Here is a 21,383-nt window from a genome sequence, read left to right on the forward strand (position 1 = left end):
GCTGGCACTTCTGCACTATTGGCACAAAACCAGAATTATTAAGACCTTCTGGATGAGTTTTTTCTGCTGGGTTTCTCTTTATCATGATCTCCAGAGTGTCCTGGAATACCCATATGGATTATTTTTGCTCTAGTTAGCTAGAATGTCCAAGCTCTGCTTGTCCCAGGTAACATGGACAGATCCTCTTTCCTCACAACTCCTTTGACTCTACATCTGCAGAAGCAGGAGTAGGTGATTAAAAAGGAAAATTAATACAATTTTAAATCTTTACTTAGACAGGAATTTGAGAATGAGCAGAGGAAAGATCGAAGTTGAAGGATTTGTACTTTTGCCCTGGTCTAAAGCTCCCCTCGGCAAATGTTGGGCTAACAATTTCCTTATTAAGTTGATTTTGATTCTTCATTTGTCCAAGAACAGAAAAATACAAGATGCTGTTATGGGACTTCATTTCAAGATGTTCAGTTAACCTGCATGTTTAACATTTTAAAATATAAAAGCACAGGCCTGCATGAAAATGATCAGTCTGTTTTTTCTGTGTGAAAACAGGAAGAGCACGTGCTATGATAACATTCAAAAGAAAAGTATGTACTGATGGGGAATGAAGAGGACAGGAAGATCAAATATTTAAATGTCTTTGTTTAAAAGTTATTTATCATTTCTTGTTAATTAGGACAAAAAGGAAAGAGAGTTGTAGTAATGACCACCAAACCAGCCCAGGAGAAGCTAAAGAGAAGACAGGATTGAGGCCAAATTAGGAGGCCCATTAAATATAATGTCTTAATAAATAAATGAACTATTATTATAAATAATAAGAAATTTATTTTATAATCATTATGTACATTAAATGTCATCATATACTTTCTGATCCTTCTTTCCTGTTCAGCCACATGAATACCTGAGGCCACTGTTGATGTTTCCCACCGTGTTTCAGAAAACATGTGACAGCAAGTTCCGCAGCCTCTTTAGTGGCCTCATGTCACAATCTCCCAGGAAGAGGAGAATCTTCCACATGGAAGATTCATTATCTCAGATGTAAGACAAAAAAGCTGTGCAGCTGCCCACTGAGCAGAGCTGAGTGGAGGAGCTTAAGGACAGCAAAAATGTATGTAAAGGGGAATAAATTGCCAGTGCTCTGATTGAGGGAATCCCTTGAGAACTGAAACTAAAATTGAAGCTCAGGTCCATAGCCAATTCTTCTAGCTTCATATCCCATCAGAGACTGTGCTGTTCTGTTCCCTCTGGGAGCTGTGTTCAGACAGACTGATGGGGAAAGGATTTGGTGGTATATGGAGCAGAGACAGGCAGAGGAATCTTAGGTGGGCCAGTAACTTTCTCCAACTGAAGTGTGTCAGAATCATTTTGTGTATCATTAGGTAGACTAACACAAACCCAGGTAAGTGTCAATATTTATCAGACACAACTTTGAGTTGGAAGGTGTCCACTGTGGTGGACAGACCATGTCACATCACCGAGAGACGCTGCTTGTGGCAAGAGCCTTTTCTCTGCATGACTGCACACTTTAGGGCCTCTTAAGCATATAATTTTTAATGGCTGTAACTCAATAATGGCAAAGAGGGTTCAGAAAAGTGTAATCACTCTTCTCCACTGCCTTCCCAAAAAAATTTGCTGTTAACAATGGTATTTAATATTGGTTTGAGTGTAATGCACAAAGGGCAGCTAAGAAAATAGAAAGCAACAAAACCAGCTTTAACCTTCCTGCCTGGAATTTGCTGCAGGCACAAGAACAAAATGAAATGTAGCATTTCCCCAATGGAGATCCCACAGTTCCCTGCATTGTTCAACATCTTGCCTCGTCAGAACAACTTGTTCACTAAACACCTTGCCAGACACAGTTAAACCCCCCTTTTCAGCAGATAACTGTGAGGAGTCAGAACATCTTGGGAAAGACCAGCTGCAAGCACAGGGACTTGGGATGCCTGTGGAAAGGAAGTCCAGACAGGTGATTCCATTGGGCCCCTGAGGCCTGATATTTAAGAACATATGAAAGATTTCTAAGGACTACTGTGAAGTTTCAGGGCCATTAAAGCAGCTGCTACTGCCCTCCTGAGAAGCTGACATCCCAGTTAACACGCTGGGAAAGAGAGGAGGAGAATATTATAGTTCCCTAAGCCCTCTAAGCCAGCACTGCTGCCGGCAGCGCAGACTCACTCCCTGCCCCAGCTGCTGCTGCTCACATCTGCACCAGCACTGGCGTTTGTGAGGTGATGCAGATGTGATCCAGATTCAGTCTAACCTCGCAAAACAAGCCAGCTTGCTTCACCCCATTGGGTCACTGCTCAGGCTCACTCTGTGGCCTCGTGAAAGCTGGTGCCAGCAGCAGCCAGGAGCAGAGAACATGTGACAGGGACAGGCAGGATGGCTCCTGGCAGCAAGCTGCTGGCTCTGGGGGACTCTGGGTGAGGGACTCTGCCACGTTCTCCTGCCATGTACCCCAGTGCTGACACGTGTGCAGGCTTACACTGATGCTTGGGGCAGCCAGGATGGCCTGATCAACCTAAGCTACCGGAGCTATGGCTCCTTCCATGCTGCCCTGGGGCAGAACCACCATCCCCAGGACATGGCTGACAGCAGCAGGCAGGCACGGATCTGCCACCTCTGCCCCTTCCAAACCAAACCTCAGCACAGACTTGGAGCCTCCCATACTGTTGGAAAATGTGGAATATGCGTCAAGATTATCTTAAGTCAGGATGTTCTTTGGTGTAAGGTTTTTGTGTACTTTCAAACCTAATGATCAAGAAAGGAGACCCTGTCAGTGGAACAGGGAGCAGGAGCATCTCCTACCCATGGACATCCTGTAACTAACAAGCTTTAAGGACAGAGTAAATCAAGATGTTGATGTATGCCTACGTCTACATTGCTAACCTGGCAAAATACTCAAGGTCCATGTGTTCCATAGGTGAACTATGTTCATTGTATTACCTACATCATACTTACAGGTCAAAAAGATTCCTGGATTATGTAACTATATGGAAACAACTAACTGATCCTAATAGAGGGGCTGTACTTGGGAAGTTGCTAACTCTGAATTTATGTGTCTAAAAAATGCTGTGCAAACTCTGCCAGGGCATACTGGATTTGTTGAATGTCACCAAGCACGCAGGCTTGCACAATTCTGAAACAGATAATCTTGCTGACCTTTATTTCCATTGCGCAGATGATCATATGCAGCACCAAGAGCAGGACTAGGTGCTTCCTTTCTCAAAGAAAAGTGGTGTCATTTACATGCAGATCCCAGTTTGGCATCAGGAGCTCAGCTCCAAGGTTGAATACGTCCAAGAATTGCTACAACACGACAGGTTCCAAGAAAGAAAGGTCTTGCTGGCCTTCACCTCCTGTTGAGTAGCCCATCATCTGCACCTGGAACACTGGGACTACTTGCTTTTCTTCCCATGGAAAAGTCATTTCCATTCAGGAGCCCATAACCAAAATTTATGATACCACCTCCAATAACAAATACATCTGAGGATTGCTCATGCACAAAAGGTGCCAGGACAGAAAAGTCTTGTTGGCCTTTACCACCACTAGGCAGATGATCCCCTGCAGCACCAACAGGAGGAGCAGGTGTTTCCCTTCCCAAGGAAAGGTGCTTTGATTCACTTTCTGGACCCGATCTCTCCAATTCGGTTGCAAAATTTACTCCAAAACTGAATAAATCCAGGGATTGTTCCTACAGAAGATGTGAGAGGTCAGAAAACTGTTGCTAGGCTTTACCGCTGAGAAATAAATCTGGTCCAGGTAACTCGGCCTGCAAACTGCAGATTGAGGTGCAGATTGAAACGCAGACTGATCTCCAGGTGGGAGCCATGAGCTGCCAACCTCTGGTTAAGAAAGGGCAGAGAGACAGGTCCGGGTGACAGAGAACCACAGCAGGAGCCAGGGAAGTGGATGGACACGGAGAGGGAGACGGGAGCCAAAGACTCATGAGGAAGAGCTGAGACTTTGCTGTGCTTGGACTGCGAAGGTGTAACAGCCCAGGGGTTCAAGGGCCTTCCCTGGAGGCTACGGGATCGAGCTGTTTCTTGTTGCTGCGCTGTGAATAAATAGTTTTGTGGAAAGAGGAATGTGACTCTGCTGTGGGAAACCTGGTCTGTGTGAGAGTGGGGAATGGAGGGACACCCTTCGGTTCATTTGAGCCCCCCACTGTGGAGGGGTTTCGGTTCCAGCAGTGAAAGTCTCTGACCTTTGGCAGTGACCAGGGCGCTACAGAATGGTCAGAAATTGAAAGCTTCCTTAACATTTACCCCATCCATAGGCAGCCTATGGCCTGCGCTTTAAATACTGGGAAAAGGCGCTCTCCGTCCCATGGAAACACAATTACATAGTTACTCTCTCGAGCATGTCGTTATCCGCTGGTTGCACGCCAGGGAAGGCTCCCGACGCCGCGGGACCTCAGGCCGCCGTCCCGCCGGGCGCTTCCCGCGGAAGGGGCCGGGCCGCGCCGGCGGAAGCGGCGCCGGGGACTGATGGCGGCGCTGGCGCGGGCCCTGGTGAGTGAAGGGAGGAGGGAGGGAGGGAAGGAGGAGAGAGAGCGCTGGTGCTGAGGGGGCGAGCGGCGTGTGGAGCTGGGGCTGTCCCCGCACCGCCCCTGCGGCGGCCTCCCCCCGCAGCCCGAGGAGTGTCAGCGGGGACTGCCGCCTTCCCGCCCTGTGGCCTCGCACCCGATGTCTGGCGAAGCAGCGGGGCGGGCTTTTCCCGCAGAGTTTGTGTTTGCAGAAGGGTTAGTGAGGGATTGGAGGGTGTTTAGGGATGGGAACGGAGTTGGGGAAGGGGCTGGAGCACCAGGAATGGCTGAGGGAGCTGGGGGTCTCAGCTTGGAGAAAAGGAGGCACAGAGGGCACCTTCTGGTTCTGCACAGCTCTCCGACAGGAGGGGTTTGGGCTCAGCTCCCAGAGAACAAGGGACAGGATGGGAGAAAACAGCTTCAAACTGTACCAGAGGAGGTTTAGCTTGGACATCAGGAGGAATTTCTTCACTGAAAGGGTGGTCAGGCATTGGAAGGGGCTGCCCAGGCAGATGGTGGAGTCAGCATCCCTGGAGGTGTTTAAGGGACTCAGTACCATGGTCTGGTTGACATAGTGGTGTTGGGGGTCACAGGTTGAAGTCGATGATCTCAGAGATCTTTTCCAGTCTAATTGATCCTGTGATTTTGTTGTGTAAGGGTTTGGGCTGCTGGTGGGGACTGGAGACAGGTGCCTGCCAGTGGCCTCCTCTGCTGGGCTCAGTGTGTGCCCTGTGGGTTGGGCATTGCCCTTATGGGACCTTCCCCTCTCACTCTGGAGCTGTTTGATAGCAAAGATAGTGTAAAGATTCCAATTCCTGTGTTACTGGTCAGGCACTGGCACCACCACAGGGGGTAGAGTTACCATCCCTGGAAGTGTTCAAACACCATGTGGATGTGGCACTTGGTGACATGGTTTAGTAATGAACCTGGCAGTGCTGGGTTAATGGTTGGACTTGATCATCTTAGAGGGCTTTTCCAGCCCTAGTGGTTCTCTGATTCAGATTGGAAGTGTTTGGGTTCCTGTTGAAATGTGGGTTTCCAATGGCTTCACTCCTTTTTTCTTTCCCATTCATTTGTTTGCATATTTTTTTTTCTATTAGCCTTTGAAGCATCTTCAGCAGAGTTCCTCTTTTTAGCATTTTGTCTAGAAAACAGGATTTTGTACCTGGGTGTGATCTTATATCACCAGACAGTGTGGCCAACGCTGCTAAGCGGGAAGAGATTTCCCAGGAACAGGAAACGCCTTTGCTATGGGGGCAATATCCACTTAAAAAATTAGTCCCCAGATACTCTGAGCCAATGGCTCAGGGTATGATTTCCCCAAGCATGGTGAGCCCTGCCCTTTCCAATCTCAAGGTGAAAGCAGCCAAGCACAAACCTTCCCAAGAGCAGGTGAAATGCAGCGACCTTGAGTTCCTGCTTACTCCTCCCACCCCTGCCCTTTCTCTGTGCTTTGTCCTTGCTCTGTTGCCTGCCTTTTTCTTGGCCCCGTGATCCAAGTGCTGGAGCAGCAGAACAGTGACAACAGGTTCTGCAGTTTGAAAGCATTAAAGAGGCAATGGTCAGCAGACAGAGAGAGGGGAGCCAGGCAGGAAGGGAGCAGGGAGAGCAGTAGGGAAGCAGTGAGCCACCAGAAGGGCTCAGCTGTCTCTGGAGCTGCACCCGCAGGGCAAGGTTTGCAATGAAAACTGCTTCTGAAGGGGAAGGATTTGCCTCCTGTGCTTACCTGTCCCTGAGCAGCTTCTCAGCCAACTGCAGCTGGCATTTGTGTGGCAAAGTAAGTCAATTCGATTTTTCAGCCTGACAAGAAAGGTTTCTCTTTAGAGAGGAGATGGTGTAGTTATCTGCCATTTTTGTGATCTGAAGTATGCTCAGCTTCAGCTCAAGAACTGCTCATCCCTGACATTTCACAGCACCTGTTTGTGCATTAGAATTTAGTGGTTGCCTAATTCTATGAAAACAAGTCTTAAAACTTTTTTTTTCTTCCTTCTACTGGAAATAAGGAAAATTGGTTTTTTGTCTGACTGAACTTCTGGTTTATGATACAGCCCTGACATTTCCGCTCTATTCCTTAATACTGGCATTATGATAAATCTGGCTTTTGTCCAAGATACCTTGATGAATAGATTACCTGCTACCTAAGACTTTCCAAAAGATTGCCAAGAGGATTTAGAAGACTAGTGATATTCTTTCATCTCTATCTTGACAAGGGAGCTGTCTGCAGACTATTACTGAATAATCCTGTTCAGTTTAGACTTCGTAGGTTTTCTTTCAGCCAAGGGGAGAAGCAGAAGTAGCACTTGTAATTTGAAAGGAGGGCTGTGTTCTGCAGAGCGATGCTGGCTTAGATAAAATTCCTTAGCTCCTCATATGCCCTGCTATCTCCTGGTGTCTGCTTTCTTTATTACTGGATTGTTTATCACATCTCAGCTTTTAAGTGTGCTTGTGCTTATTTTTTGTTTTCATATGTCTGTCCAGTTTTGTTGCATTTGTGCTTTTCAACAGTTCTAAACCTCAGTATGTTCAAGCTCTCAACCATATCCCGACCTGGGCATGTTAATGAGAAAAAAGCCTCGAAAAAGTTCTGTCAGATCCTTGGAATCTTGTAGTAATTGTTCACAAGAAAAAGTTGCTTCTTTCTCACAGAGGTGTTTGTTATAGTGTCAGAACACTAGATTATCTCAAAAAGTACTTGGTGGGACTCAGCTGAAATGTTTTGGTTTTTTCATAGAAACGTATCATTTTCATAATTTCACTTGCAGACAGTGATGTTATGTCCAAAGATCAGAAGCCTGAGTAGTCTTGCTACAGTAGAAGTGGGAAGGTGTAGTAGCAGTGAGCACTAACCACACTTAAAATGAAACAGCATCATCTCACGCTTTGCAGTTTCTAAAACCCCAAATCAGTTCCCTTAACTGATTCAAAGTGCAGCTCTGGGAGGAGTTGAGGGTCAGCCTGCGAGGCCGATGGCCACACCTGAGGGACAGCGGTGACTCTGCAGGTCATGGGAGGGAAACAGGAACTCAGGTTGGTTTGTGTTGGTTCCTCCTGTCTCTGGGCAGATCTGCTGCTCTCGTTATGATCCTTTCACTGGGCACCACCAGGGACAGTCTGACTGCCCATCCCACCAGATATTAATACAAACTTATAAGATTTCCCTGAAGTCTTCTTTTCTGAAAACGAATCCTCTCCTTTATGTTGGATGCTTCAGTCTCTTAATCATCTTTGTGGCCAACCAAAAATGAAGCTATTTTTATTAGAAAATGACATCTCCATTCTAGTAAGATATACATTATTTCCAGTATTAATGCAGTGCATGTATGAAGGATGCAAATATTGTACTAACTTTAATATTGCAGAAAGTGAAAGGTGCAAAAAAAGTGCAGGCAAAAAAGCCCCACCTCTTCTTTCTATTGCTGACATTTTCATGACAGAAAGTAATTATCCTAACTGAAATTTATTGGGACAATATGTGCTTTTGGAATATGAAAATTCTTAGCTGTGCCTGAGTAAAGTAAGAGAAACATGCATAAAAGCTGAGTTGGATGAGGGCTTTTTAGAGCTTACTCAGTCAGTTGAAGAATGCTTCTTAAGCGTTTGAGTTTATTGTATAGACAGAGAATTTGTGGTGTGGTTTTATGATGTAGACAGCCCACCATTTCCTTCCATTCATCTGTTTCTGCCATCAGGCTTGGGTTGGATACTTGTACTGGAAGGCAAAATATTTTCATAATCAAAATTTATACCTTGTCAAGCACAAGTTGGGACTTGAATCTGAGGATTCTTAGAATCAGGAAATATCCTGAGCTGGAAGGGACCTGCGAGGATCGTTGAATCCAGTGCCCAACCCTGCACAGACACCCCAGCAATCCCTGTGCCTGAGAGCGTTGTCCAAATGCTCCTGGAGCTCTGGCAGCTTCGGGGCCGTGCCCATTCTGTGGGGAGCCTGGGCAGTGCCAGCACCCTTTGGGGGAAGAACCTTTCCCTGAAATCCAGCCTAAACCCATCCCCCTGCCCCCTCAACACAACTCCCATGTTGTTCTTGTCATATGAATGAATAAAACCTGTGGAAGCAGAGGGAGAGTTAAACTATTTCTGCATGTTTGTGTCCTTTTCTTCGTTGCTCATCTCCTCATTGCAGAGCTGCCAGACTGGAGTGACCCAATGGATTGCAGGGTGCAGTGGATTGCTACAGACCGCTGCAGTCCCGGGCCAGTGTAGGCGGATGCTCTGCAGTATTTTCCAGGTAAGATATCAGAGCATGTTAAAGCGTGTGAAAAATGGAGTGATCTTAAATTACCAAGAAAAGGTCATGTTTTTTCAATAAAGAGGCTTCCAAAAGTGATGTCTTTACTGCTGCAAGAGTGAGCTCCCACTCCTGTTACATGTCCAGGTGTGTCTTTTAATAGATCCAAATGATCTGTTGTGAGAAGATTAAATGCAGAAGTCCAAATGGAGGTGTCACATTTACACAAGCCAGTCACATTTACATGCTGTTTCCAGCATTTTATTTTAGAGAACACTTTTATTTTATAGAACATCTCCGCTGTACAGTGGCCTTGGACTTCCTGGTACTGATGGAGGTTTACCTTGCACAGCACATTTAGTGTTGTTCCAGTGGAAGCTTTGCAGCTTGGCTCACAATTGTGAGACAGCCAGCATAGTGCCAGCGTGTGTCTGTCCAGAGTAAATCAACTAGAGCATCATGAGATAGCACTTAATGATAAAGGGGTGAAAAATATGTAGAAAATGAAAATAGATTCCAACCCTACTATTAAAGCACCAGTTCACACCAGTAGTACGTGATGTCAGGACTAGAGGTAGAAATGAGCAGTTGTGAAGTTAATAATGAAGTTGGATTTACTCTGCATTCAGTACACATCTGGGGATGACTGTACTGAACAGCATATTTGCTTTGCTTGAATTAATTGATAAATAAGGTATTGCTAAGATGGGTGTTCTGGGAGGTTGTGAGAGTGTTCTGTTCAGTGTGCAACTTCTTTCCTGAGGAGCCCACTTGCTCCTGCTTGAGAGTTTTTTTGCTGGGCTCTAGCTCTGTGATTAAGTCGTGCTCTGAAGTCATAGGGTCTATAGTGGTAGGTTTTACACTCAATTTGTGTTTTCTCAAGTCCTGGCCAAAAACAGTTGAATGGGTTATAAAGTTCTAGATAAAAATAGCTGTTTGTCTGCTAAATCAGAAAAAACAATTATTCTTTATTAAGAGACAAACCCATTAATTAGAAGTAGTATGAGAGTCAAAGCAGAGAGCCTGTGGCTTTTGAGTGCTGTGTTCTGCCAGTCCATTCCATCAGTACATTTATGGAACACTGGAAAACGTAGTGTGGAGCACCACATTAAGCATAGACAGTAATTTTGTTTGTAACAGTTGTTATAATAAATTTGTGCTTTTTGTAATACAGAATTTTTCAGGATTAGCCAGAAGTAATTGGCTTGAAAGCAAACTACAGGTGGTTGTTGTAAAGTTGAGTAGTCTCTTAATTTTTTTTTTTCTTTTATCATTTCTACTAGAGACACAAGGCTGGCCCCTTCCAACTCTCTAAATTCTGTGGTGGATTGTTTGAAGCCAATGGAGCCATCACACAGCAAAGCAGATCCTTTTACAATACGAATAAGGTGAGAAGAGTTGGGTAGTTTTATTGTTAGAGGGCACATGTGGTGGGGATTCTACAGAGACAGGAGGCAAAACACTTCTCGGAACACATGGAAGAGGATTCAACCTTTCTCTAGGATGTTTTAGTGTAATGTGAACAATGTGTCTGGTAATTTGAGAAGGAATTCTGTTCCTTTCCACAAAAGCAAGGGCTGGCATAGGAAGGTGCAGTTACAGTTGGGTTATCAGGGTGAAGGTTCCATTGACAAGGCTGAGGGCTTCCTTCCAGTGAGGAAAGACATTAAGTCAAGGTGTTGGGGGCAGATGTTCCCTCCACACATATTAGAAGTGACAAGATGTTTCCTGATTCTTTAGTTTGGGAGTAATCTGTGGTGACAGTTTTGCTATCCTCTAAGCACTGAAAACTGTCATGCAGTCTACTAACAACTAATAACAGCTAATTATTGTTTAATAATTTACTGTTCATCAGTATTGTTTTGTTAAACTGTGGTCCGTGTGTTTTGTTCATATATTGTCTTTTGTCTTGGAGTAGAAGTTTTCTGAGGCATGAATTAGCTCCATAAAATCAGTTTACCACTTAAACTAAGGGTGTTAGCATCTCTCAACTAATAAATATCCTAATGCTGCTCTTGTTAATCCAGTGCGAAGAAAATGGCAGGATGGAATGCATACATGAGAAATGAGAGGACAGAGAGAAAAAGAGTTAAGGACTGATGGGTAAAACTTTCATGAAAACAATAATCCCAGTTTGCTATCTAGCTAATAGTGCATTTTTCTGGTGTGGAGTTAGAGGTACGTACTAAGAAGGATTTTAAATTGGTTATTTTGACATGGATAGAAAAAATGAAGTAAAACGAGAAGTGTGCAAGGCAAAGAAGGAACCCCTGCCTGCTCTTTGGATTTTGTTCTTAACTAGGGGTTTTCCATCTTATAGTCAGTTTCTCAGTGTTTTTCAGCTGTTAAGATAAACCAAACATTTTGCAGAGATTGAAGCATATACAAAGAGGTTGCACAATTTATCGTGGCCAGATCTAAAGCTGTAATCCAGACTCCCAAAAATGGTCCATGCCCCTAATCCCCATTCCTGCCTGCACTTGCAGAGCAGATAGGGGAGAGTAGTGGGTAACAAGATAGTAGATCAGACAAACCAGGAGTGCCGTGAAGATCTTCAAGGCAGGTCTCAAGATTTGCTTTTGGTGTATTGGAAAGGGCAGGGGGAGGGGTACAAGGGTTGAAAGATGGATGGGGAAACTTCCCAGTTAAAATGGCCGTGGTGTATGGAGCCAGGCAGGATTTATGACCAGAGAGGAAGCAGTTTACAACACTGTAGGTTTGAGGTGGGTTTTTGGACTGCAACTTCATTATTTCGTATAGAGAAATACTTACTCATCTTTGAGATGTGAACTTGACTATGCAGTCCTGGTGGGAAAGTGGTTTGGAATTAATGGCGAGCTCCAGATGTTTCAGTTTACGTTTGATGTCAGAATTGAAATGATTGTTTGCTTTAAGCACTGCTTTTCAGGTATTGACCAGGAAAGGCAGCCTGACATAGGCTTGTGTCCCTTGCACGGTGTCTTGATGAGCTTGTGTTGTGGTTTTAGCCCAGCTGGTAACTAAGCACCACACAGATTCCCCCCTCCTCACCCCAGTGTTTCCTAGATCTGATTTTACAGACACTTACAGGATTGTTTAATTGCATTTGGCTGCAGTCCTGGCATTGGCAGGATGAACTTCAGGCCTCTGTCATTAGGTTAAACAAAGCACTCTCTGCTTAAATCCCTTCACCATCTCCTGAGCTAGTCCAGGCTGCCTTGCGAGGAATGAAGCAAGAAACATGGCATTTCCTAGAAAAACCTGCTTGTTGGTTAGCCGTTGTTTCAGTGATGAGCTAACGAGATGAATTGATACTATTTTGGTTATTAACTTTCTCTGCACAATGAAAAACCCGTACAGAAGGAGACTTCATATGCATTTATAGATAAGAGGCATGTAGTGAAGTTCTGCCTGGGTTCACTAGAGGTTCAGTGTGATTTGAATTCCTGTGGAGGAGATGAATGCTGATTTAGTGAGTGTGGCAGTGGTTATTGGACACAAGTTCCGCCTTGAGCAATTCCTATCATTGCCTGGCTGAAGGGGGCTTATGGATTTATAATGGAAGGCTAGGAGCCATTTGTCATGTATCAGAGAGTATCACACTATCCTGAAGAGAAGGTACTAAAAATTGGTTTAAATACCCGTTATGTGTCAGGGGAATCACTGGGTCCATCGCGTGTGGCAGAGGGTGGGATGCGCCTCTGCAGACATTGGTAAGAGGGGATGTGGTGAACAGGTTTAATGACCAGCATTCAGAGGAGGAACTGAGCAGGAAAGGAGTATCACAGGAGGTCCTGGGCAGTGTTGCACTGTCTGGGTGGTTGACAGATGTTAAAATGGTGCTGGATGTGTTTCTCCCCATTTCCCTGAATGCTGGGCATGGCAGGATTGGGGCCGTTGACAGCCATCCGTGGACGGTGCACAAGTGCAGAGTGTTTTATCTCAAATGCTCAGGCTTGTGTGTGGATATACACAGGGATGGATTCTGTCTCAGAGCTGTAATTTTTTTCACCTTTACAGTTAGTTTTTAATTAAGTATAGCAACTTGTGCAGAGTATGGATCTGTATTTTAATCTGTATCTTAATATGTATTTACTTATCATTCATGCCATTTCAAAAACTACTATAATAGTGCTAGAAAGTCTGTAGAGAATGATCAGAAAGGCAAAAAGCTTTCAACAGGAGAATAGCCTATTTTAGGACCCTTCTAAACTGAGGAGTGTGTGTATGATACTGGCCTATAAAAGTAATAAAAGTTACTGAAAAGTGGGATAGGAAATGGTTATTTGCAGGTTCTTATGGGAAAATTTGGAGCATCCAAGGATCATGGAATAGTTTGGGTTGGAAGGGACTGTTAAAGGTCATCTAGTCCAAATTACAAGGTTGGATTTAAAAAAGGCACAAGAGATTCTTCTTTTAACGTAATTAAACTCTGAAACCCAACATACCACAACCACCTTGTGTTACTACGGTTAAAGTTTCAAATGCCTGGATACTGCAGGTGTATCCAGTTGGTGCTGACAAAAAAATGAATGGATAAATTTTCTTGTGCAGGAATGTCTGTCAAAAGCTGGACAGGTAAATCCCAAATCCCAGAAAGCTGGAGCTGTGTGTGCTGTATTTCTCTGTTTTTGTGTCATCCCCTAGGATCTGCTCCTGATCCTTGCTGGAATTGGCATCCTGGTCTCATTACTTTTGCAGATTATAATGGCTCTTAGCTGCACTGAGATTCATGTGCAATAGATGGGTTGAAAGTAATTTGTTGACAGCACAACGCATATACTGCATACTTAATTCATGGAAATTATTTGCTGGAGTACCGGTGGTGATTACAGCTGCTAATGACTGCTGCTGGGATGCTTGGAGGCAGAATGCCATAAAGTTTTCTTACCAGTTGTGCTGCTTTGGGTTGGGACAGAGTAAATTTTCTCCCCAGTAACTGGTATGGATTTGTGTTGGACACAGCCCTGATAACCCAGGCATGTTTTAGTTACTATCAGCAGGGCTGACACAAGGCCGAGGCCTTTCCTGCTCCTCATCCCACCAGTGGAGTAGCTGGGGGTGTGCAAGGAGTTGCAGGGAGACAGGAAGGACACAGTGGGGACAGCTGATCCTAACTGATCGAGGACAGTCCAGACCATCCAGCATCGTTCTCACAGAAAGCTTGGGAAGAGGGAGGAAGTGAGGGACATTGGTGTGATGTTACTCTGATGGAGCCAAGCTGTCCTGGGGAACTGGGGAATGAATTCCTCCTTTGGCTTTGCTTGTGTCTGTGGCTTTTGTTTTACTAATTAAGCTGCCCTTATCTCAGCCCCTGAATTTTCTCTTTTACCCTCCCAATTCTCTCCTCTGGGCTTAAACCACAGCTTCAGCCCAGGGGTGTTTAAGGTGTGTAGTGAGTCTGGAAGAGAACATTTCTCTTCATGTTTGTGGACACTGCAAGTCATTGCTGACTAAGTACTTTGCTGATGTGGATTTTCTGCCTGTGCTCTGTAGATTACCTGTAAGGGGAATAGCAGTCTGGGGGAGCTCTTTAGTAAGAATGGTGGGCTCATGTATCTTCATTGGTTTTAAAACAGAGCTGATTGGTTTGTATAATACAGAATTACTGTAGAATACCAGTGAGAGGAAGAGAGGCAATGTGAAAGGTTAGCTTTATTTACTCTGTTTCTGTGATTTGTTTGCTCATTTTGTCTGCAAAATACCTCAGCGCAATTAAAGACACCTAGAATGAAAATGGGAGTCTGGAATAGGAGCCATATTTTGGAAAGCAGGTTTCTGTAACTTTGAATGTGAGCTTCCAATGGGTTATTGTTACTACACTGGTTATGCCATGTTTGTATTCATAAACAGAGGAATGGCACATATGAAAACCAGTGGAATATTTTCAGAGGAGACCTTTGTTGAACAAAGAAAGCAAGCAAAAAAGCCCTAAAATTCTCTGTTAAATGTGTAACTTTGATAACTATTTTAATTGCTGAGACTGAAATATGTGCTATTTCAATTTTACAGCATCTTTCTGCAAAAGATTCCTTGCAGCCATCTGAAGAAAGAGTGGGTGTTTTTACAAGGATAATAGAAGCAATGGGATTCACAGGACCACTCAAGTACAGCAGATGGGTAAAGCAGTAATTTAATAATTCTTTTGGTTGTTTGATAGTTCTAAGAAGCAGACCAAAAACACCCCACATTCTTTTGTTACTATAGGAGCAGTTCTTATTGGAAAAGTTCTAATGTAAGTTCCTGTTTTCTGATGTAAGGAATTAATAATCTAGATCTTGAACTTCCATTATGTATTGCTGTCATTGACATATGCAACAATACTGTATTTCATTTGTAGAGTCTAAATCCTTCTTGAACTTCTTGAGATACCTGATTTTCACTTCATTTGTGCACCAAAGAGCAGAGTAAGAGCCATGGCAGGAGGGTCTGCTGAGCAGTCAGTAGTGAGATATCACGTGGTTGCTGTTCAAATCACTGTTCAGTGGTAGCTGACTAGGGCTGAGTCACAAATAGGCCCTTCTTTCTCCTTTTCTTTTTAAATAGCCCTTTCATAAAATGGTTGTTAACATTGACTCAGTGAGAGCAGCTCTGTGAGAGATGCTTTTGGTTCCTTATGCGGAAGAAAAGTGATGAAAATCATAATTTTTTCTCTCTGAACTAAGGAAGAGTACAAAAGAATGAGAGGAAAAGGCAGCTTGAAAGAAGGACTGAGCCCAATTGTGTTGAAATTAAAACCAGTTATTTGAATAAAAAGATTAAATATAATAGAAGTTTTAAGGTGCTTTGAATGCAGAGTGCACCCCTTCAGAGACTGATCTGAAGCTGTTGCTGATTGCATGCTGCTCCTCAGAAAATGTAAAGCAAAGATAAATTACTTGTAACAGGCTTAGGTATTTTGGTTAAAATCAGTTGCTTTAATCAGGTGATGCTGAACCTCTTGAGAGTGTAGTTTCTCTCCCATGTGCTTGTGTACATATTGTTGTAATAAAGATTCTCGTTAGCTATAAGTGTTGATTTCAGAGTTCTCCTTAATTGCTGTTCTTTACTGCCTGCTTTTGGCTGGGGAACCTGAGTTTGGGAGAGAGTTATTTGGTGGTTAGGGCCCAAGAGACCTGAGTTCATTTTTGGCCTTGTCCGTGCTCTCTAGGAGATCTTTGGGAAGTTTCTTAATATTTTTCTTGCTTTTTTCTGTTTCATTCTCCCTTCCCCCACACTTCTTCTACACCCTAAAACTTCCATGATTAAATTTCATCAATTTCTCCTTTGTTACCTGCATTATTTAAGGGCTGGATTGTGGGGACTGTTTTTTACAATATGTTTTTAATGTCTAGTAATGCCTGCTCTGGGGCAGTGACTCTCACCAGGGAGATCTCTGCTCACAGGCTGGGCAGTGTTTCCTTTAAAAGGGAAACCTTCAGAAGTCCTGTAAGCAATGTAAATCATTTCACTTCAAAAAGTTTAGATGTATGTTTGATTTTTGACAGAAGCCTGAGATTACTGAATAAGAATAATAATGGGCTCCTGTGTTTCCTCAGCAATCAGTTGCAACTTCTTTATTTTCTTTTGGTTGGAAGAGACACAAATAATTACTTCTGTGATTTGAACTGCCATTTAGCAGGTAGGGTGCTCATCCCTGCAATATGGTGAGCACTGAGAAGATCACTGGTGTATGTCACTAAAAAAAAACCCAAAAAACCAAACCAGAGCAATCCAAACCCAATGCCATTTCTCTTTAAGATTTTTGCTATGAGTTATTGTGTTCTTTGAAGCTTCAGCACGTGTCTGTGTTCTAGATGATATACTGGAGGTATTTTGGGTGCAGTGGCAGGCCAGGAACAAAACGAGAAGTGCAAAAACACCTGGGAATAGATCATGTTGTTCATCATTTGGGATTCCTTTCTCACTTTTTTAGTCAGTCGAGTGTCACTTTTTTGGGAAAAAAGAAGCTGTTTTTAGGACATGTTTGGTATGTGACTTCTTTAATATTTAAAACTTAAATCACACAAAACACTCTTAGTGGTATACTTCACTTAAACTTATTAGCGGAAACCAGGAGTTGAATTGGGATCTTCGGAGACTCTGTAAGGAAAGCCATTTAATTTATATTTTCTGTAATTATATCAAGTATTTTAACACACTAGATTTGGAAGGATATTCAGGAAGACATTTAATAATATTTTTCCTTCAAGGCAAAATTAATTTTACTCATGCCATTACTGGCAGATCTAATAGTTTAGTGTGCTCCTGAAAATCTCAAGTGGTAGTGATTCTTAAAATAAGTGTTTTCAGAAAATGGCAGTGTGTGGAACAAAGCCAGTAGTGTTCAGCAGCTCTGGTGCTGAATACTTCAATTGTTGTCTCTTCTTTTTGTTTAGAAGATCAAGGTGGCAGCGTTGCGCATGTACACGTGCTGCGTGGAGAAAACTGACTTCGAGGAGTTCTTTAACAGTAAGTGCTGGAGTGATGCTGTGTGAACTCTGCCCTGCTAAGAGAACACACAAAGGAATTATGTCACTGGATATATTTGTGCCGATAAATGCAACAACAAAAAGACTTACCAGTCCCTATCAGGGCATAGTCGGCTGGAAAGGACTGTACTGCAGCATTTCCTGAAGCTCTGGAGTGACAGCGGTACACAGGCAGACTCTGGAGTCTGGCATTATTACATTTTCCCTTCTGCAGTGGGGAACAGGAACAGGGGTGGGATGGGTAAAACTCAGAATATCCTGGGCTTCAAAGGATATTGCCATTTTTTATTACTAGGGGTAGGACAAACTAAGAATGCAAATATCTCTTCCCTTTTTATGGTGGTCACATGGTCTCTGTGTACTACCCTGCGCCATCCCAAGTATAACTGGGAGGCAGGTAAGGGAATCACCCCCATCCACTAAGGCACAACTTTTTTATGATACAAGGTCAGTTAGATCACAGGGATTACCTGTCTCTCAGTCATGGCTGGGGTTTGGGTACAGCGTAAGAGACTTTCTGCATTTTTTACTGATCCTGATAGCATTAAATAAGAACACATCTCTTGACTGGTAAAGAGTATGACTAGAACATAGATGCAAGTCCCTCCAATAAGGTTATAGGCGTATTAGTGGCTTGAATTGGGATGGTTTTTTTGATGCTGTATACAGTGGTTTTTAACTATTAGCTAAAAAATCTGTTGCAGCTTTGAATAGTTTCAAATCTGGCTGGTGAAGGGAGAAGATACACTTTTAAGACTGACGTAAGCTACAATAATATTTTTTTCTTATGTGAATTATTTCCTTTGTCAGTGTGATTTAGCTGGTAGTAAACCCATTAGCTGGATCTGGCCTGTCACCTGGATTCCTGAGCTACCAGATGGTTTCTTACAGCACAGGTTGGGGCTGCTGCCTCAGGAGAGATTCGCTGAAGGGATGCCTTCATCCAGAGCAGAGCTTATTGAGGGTGGTGTGTTCAATGGTGTTGCTACTGCAAAATTTTCAAGTGTTTTTCAGAAGATTTTCCAAAGCTGTGATGTGGTTTTGGCAGTTGCAGGAGTGAGAGAACTCTGTGAGCAGTAGGATTCATCACTATTGATCAAAACTTGAGAACCTTGTTTTCCCTGTGCACACCCTCTCCCAGCTGCATGCCCTCCCAGGCTTCCTCAGATAGGGTATCCTCTGTTTGTGGTATTTACCTCTCAGACAGGGGCATTGCTGTCTTTAACTTGTGTTTCACTATCCCTGTTTAATTGTACAAAGATCTATAAATGTTGCCCTAGCTTAAAATTTAAAGGAATTTCTAAACATGTCTGTGGAAAAAATACTGGTACAGATTTGCAGGTTCAATACGGAGTAAAATAGCTTCAGTTGTGTTTTTGATGTTGTCTTACTGTCTTTAAAAGAAAACGCGTATTTTAAAGAGTAGGATATGTTTGCATAGACTTGAGACAGTTGTTGCCTAAGAAACAAGGCAGTTTTCTGAGACTGATGGAGTGCATGATTCACCTGTTGGTGGTATAAGAACACTTGTCACTGCTTGTGGTTCCAAAGAAATCATTGTTTTTATATCAAAACAGGGAAAACAAGTTTCTTTTACTTTTGTCTACATAGAAATGCAGCTGTTTAGGGTGATTAGCTCCAAAATTTAACAAGTTTTTGATCCATGTTAAAAAGTAGTTCCCCTAAAATATAGGCAGTGTGGGATGGGTGGGAAGCTTTCAACATGATTTTGCCATGGAGAAGCTTTAGGCTGTGGTTACATGGGCAGCTGAGTTGAAGTAGCAGCCAAAGGGGAGTCTCACATCTCCATCTTCCTGTGCCCCTGTTCTGGACTGCACAGTTATGTCCTTGGTGAACATTCAGGTCACTGAAAGAGAACAGCCCAGTTTACTGGCGTTCTGGTGTGTGTATTGGTGAGGTAAAGTTGCACATGGAAGGGTCTGGTGGAGAGCAGCTGTGACACAAAGCAGGAGCTAGGGAGTGCATAACTGAGAGGGGAACTTGGAGCAAGATACCCAACTTTCACTTCAGTTCACCATGTCTTCATCAAACTGTGTCAGTTGGGAGCTGTTTTTTTCCTTTTGCAACTAAAGATGGACGTTGCTTAAGCCCATTGCTTGTTCCTGAAGGAGCAGCCTGGGGGACTGGTGGGAAGAGAAGCAAGTGCCTGTGAACTGTGCCATGGTGCTGCAGCAGCAGAGCAGTGCGTGAGCCTGTGCTCTAGGGGTGCTGCACCCCTCCCAATGCCACAGGGAGCCCCAGGTGCTGTCTGAGCCACAGCCGTGTGCTGACCTATGCCGTGTTTGTGCTCTGCTGCCTCCAGCACTTCTGGCCCTAGCTGGAGGATGTTGATATCCAGGTGAACTGCTCAGAGTCAGTTTTGCTCTCTGGAGAGCTTATTAGCTCCTTCCTGGCCCTGTGTGAGCCCTGTTAACCTGCTGAGCTGACCTGGGAAACCTACAGGCATCCATGTGTGAAACCACTCGTGGGCTCGTTAACCTGAGTGAGCAGAACCAATTCTTCACAGAGCCCTCTTCAGCGTTTTCTGGATGTGCTTTTGTGATGTGGTTGTGTTGTGGTATAAGTAACAACTGTGCTGTGACCTTATGGAACTTGGATTGATGTCTGGAGTTTGTAGGGTAGCTCTCTTAGAGAGGTGACAGTGTAAAGAGTGGATAGTGTGGTAGTGAGGACTAGGACAGCTACAGCATTTCATGTCTTATCACCTCTCTTCTATCTCACTACATTCCTGCTGATGCCCAGTGGAATTTCCAAGATTTTTTGTGGCGCAGTATGAGAGCCCTGTGAACTGCCTGTCTCTGTATATGCCTTAGAACAGCAGTTGCCAAAATACAAACTTTGGGTATGCAAGTCATTAGGCTGCTGTGGGATATAAAGAAGGTGTTTTAATTGAGCCTCTTGAGTATGAAACTGCAGTAATTTTATTATGCTTGTCATCCCTTTGTCTCTTGATATTGGATCACTCATGGACCAGACTTTGGGAACTCTGCATTAGAGTCCATATCCCAAATGTCTGCACTGTGCTGCTTATGTGGAAAGTGGAGCTATTTTAAGATGTCAGCTGTTTCTTGTTTGAAGGAGAAGAGAGAAGCAGCAGAGGGAATAGCAAAGTTGCTGGTGCCAGGTTTAGCACAGAGCTTGGGTAGTTCCAATGCAACACAGGAGGCAGCCTGTGAGGAGAGAGTTTCATGCCTGACCTCAGATGTGAAAGGTCAAAAGAACTTTTAGGATCAGGCAGGTAATACTCCGAGCTGAACTGGAGCTTGACTGATGAATATGGACCGTAGGGTTACCTTGAATTCTACTTGAACTATTAATACTGTTAATTCTCTAGAGTCAGGCAGCTGCAGCAGTAGAGAGCTTGTCCTACCAAATCAGCCTTTTGGATGGCTCCTAGTGGGGCTCAGCGCAGCTCAAATAGGCTGGAGGTTACAGGACTCTTGATTCTTGTGTCTCCCATACCCCACCTGGTGCCTTCCAGGTCCTGCTGCTGTCTGCCACACTCAGGGCAACACTGACACAGTACACCTGTTTTGCAGGATATGTGGATATTATCCCATTGTGTCCTTCCTAAAGCTGTAGTAGTGGGAAAGATGATCTATCACAAAAAAGTCCACAGTCAAGTTTTGCGTCCCTTACTTGATGAATTTAAAGTCCAGAATATGACTGCAGGGAAACACACGACCTCTTAATTCTGAGCATTTCTGTCTCTTCTGGCTCCAGAGATGTGGCCAGGATGGGTTTTGTGCAGAGAACAGGTTTCTCTGCAGCAGAAAATATCACTGTAATTTCATAGGTAGCTTTATCATCAGACATTATTTCTTTATCTAGTTTTAGTATAAGGAGAATGGTCCATCCTATAATGAAACAGAAAATTATTCTCCCCATATAGTTTACCAGAATACCCCCAGAATTTTAGAATTCCATTCTTTATACAAAGCTGATAGCTGAGGACAAGCTTCTTGCTTTAAAGCAGCCACTCTTCATTTAAATTTACCATGCGGACAGTCCAAATATAGAAGTTAAAAATTATTTATAAAAATAGAATTGCAACTCTTGGAAAGTTAGAGAAAAAATTCTTGCCTCCTGGGTACTGAATAGGTCTTTTAAAAGTTTCCATATTTCCAAGAGTAGAGGTGTGAGC

At 43.6% G+C, this 21,383-nt stretch overlaps 1 protein-coding gene across 1 annotated transcript in view; it reads left to right on the forward strand.

Moving 5' to 3' along the window:
* Window positions 1-4,458: 4,458 nt before the first annotated feature.
* UQCC1 (ubiquinol-cytochrome c reductase complex assembly factor 1) overlaps window positions 4,459-21,383 on the forward strand; it is a 46,092-nt gene continuing 29,167 nt past the window's right edge. The window contains exons 1-5 of the mRNA XM_083873246.1: window positions 4,459-4,508; window positions 8,664-8,768; window positions 10,052-10,156; window positions 14,760-14,867; window positions 17,126-17,198. Of these exons, the coding sequence (XP_083729372.1) occupies window positions 4,485-4,508; window positions 8,664-8,768; window positions 10,052-10,156; window positions 14,760-14,867; window positions 17,126-17,198 (415 nt within the window). The 5' untranslated portion in view covers window positions 4,459-4,484. The remainder of the gene's footprint in view (window positions 4,509-8,663; window positions 8,769-10,051; window positions 10,157-14,759; window positions 14,868-17,125; window positions 17,199-21,383) is intronic.

This window comes from Zosterops lateralis, assembly GCF_965231275.1.
Source record: "Zosterops lateralis genome assembly, chromosome: 16".
NCBI classification, from domain to species: Eukaryota; Metazoa; Chordata; class Aves; order Passeriformes; family Zosteropidae; genus Zosterops; species Zosterops lateralis.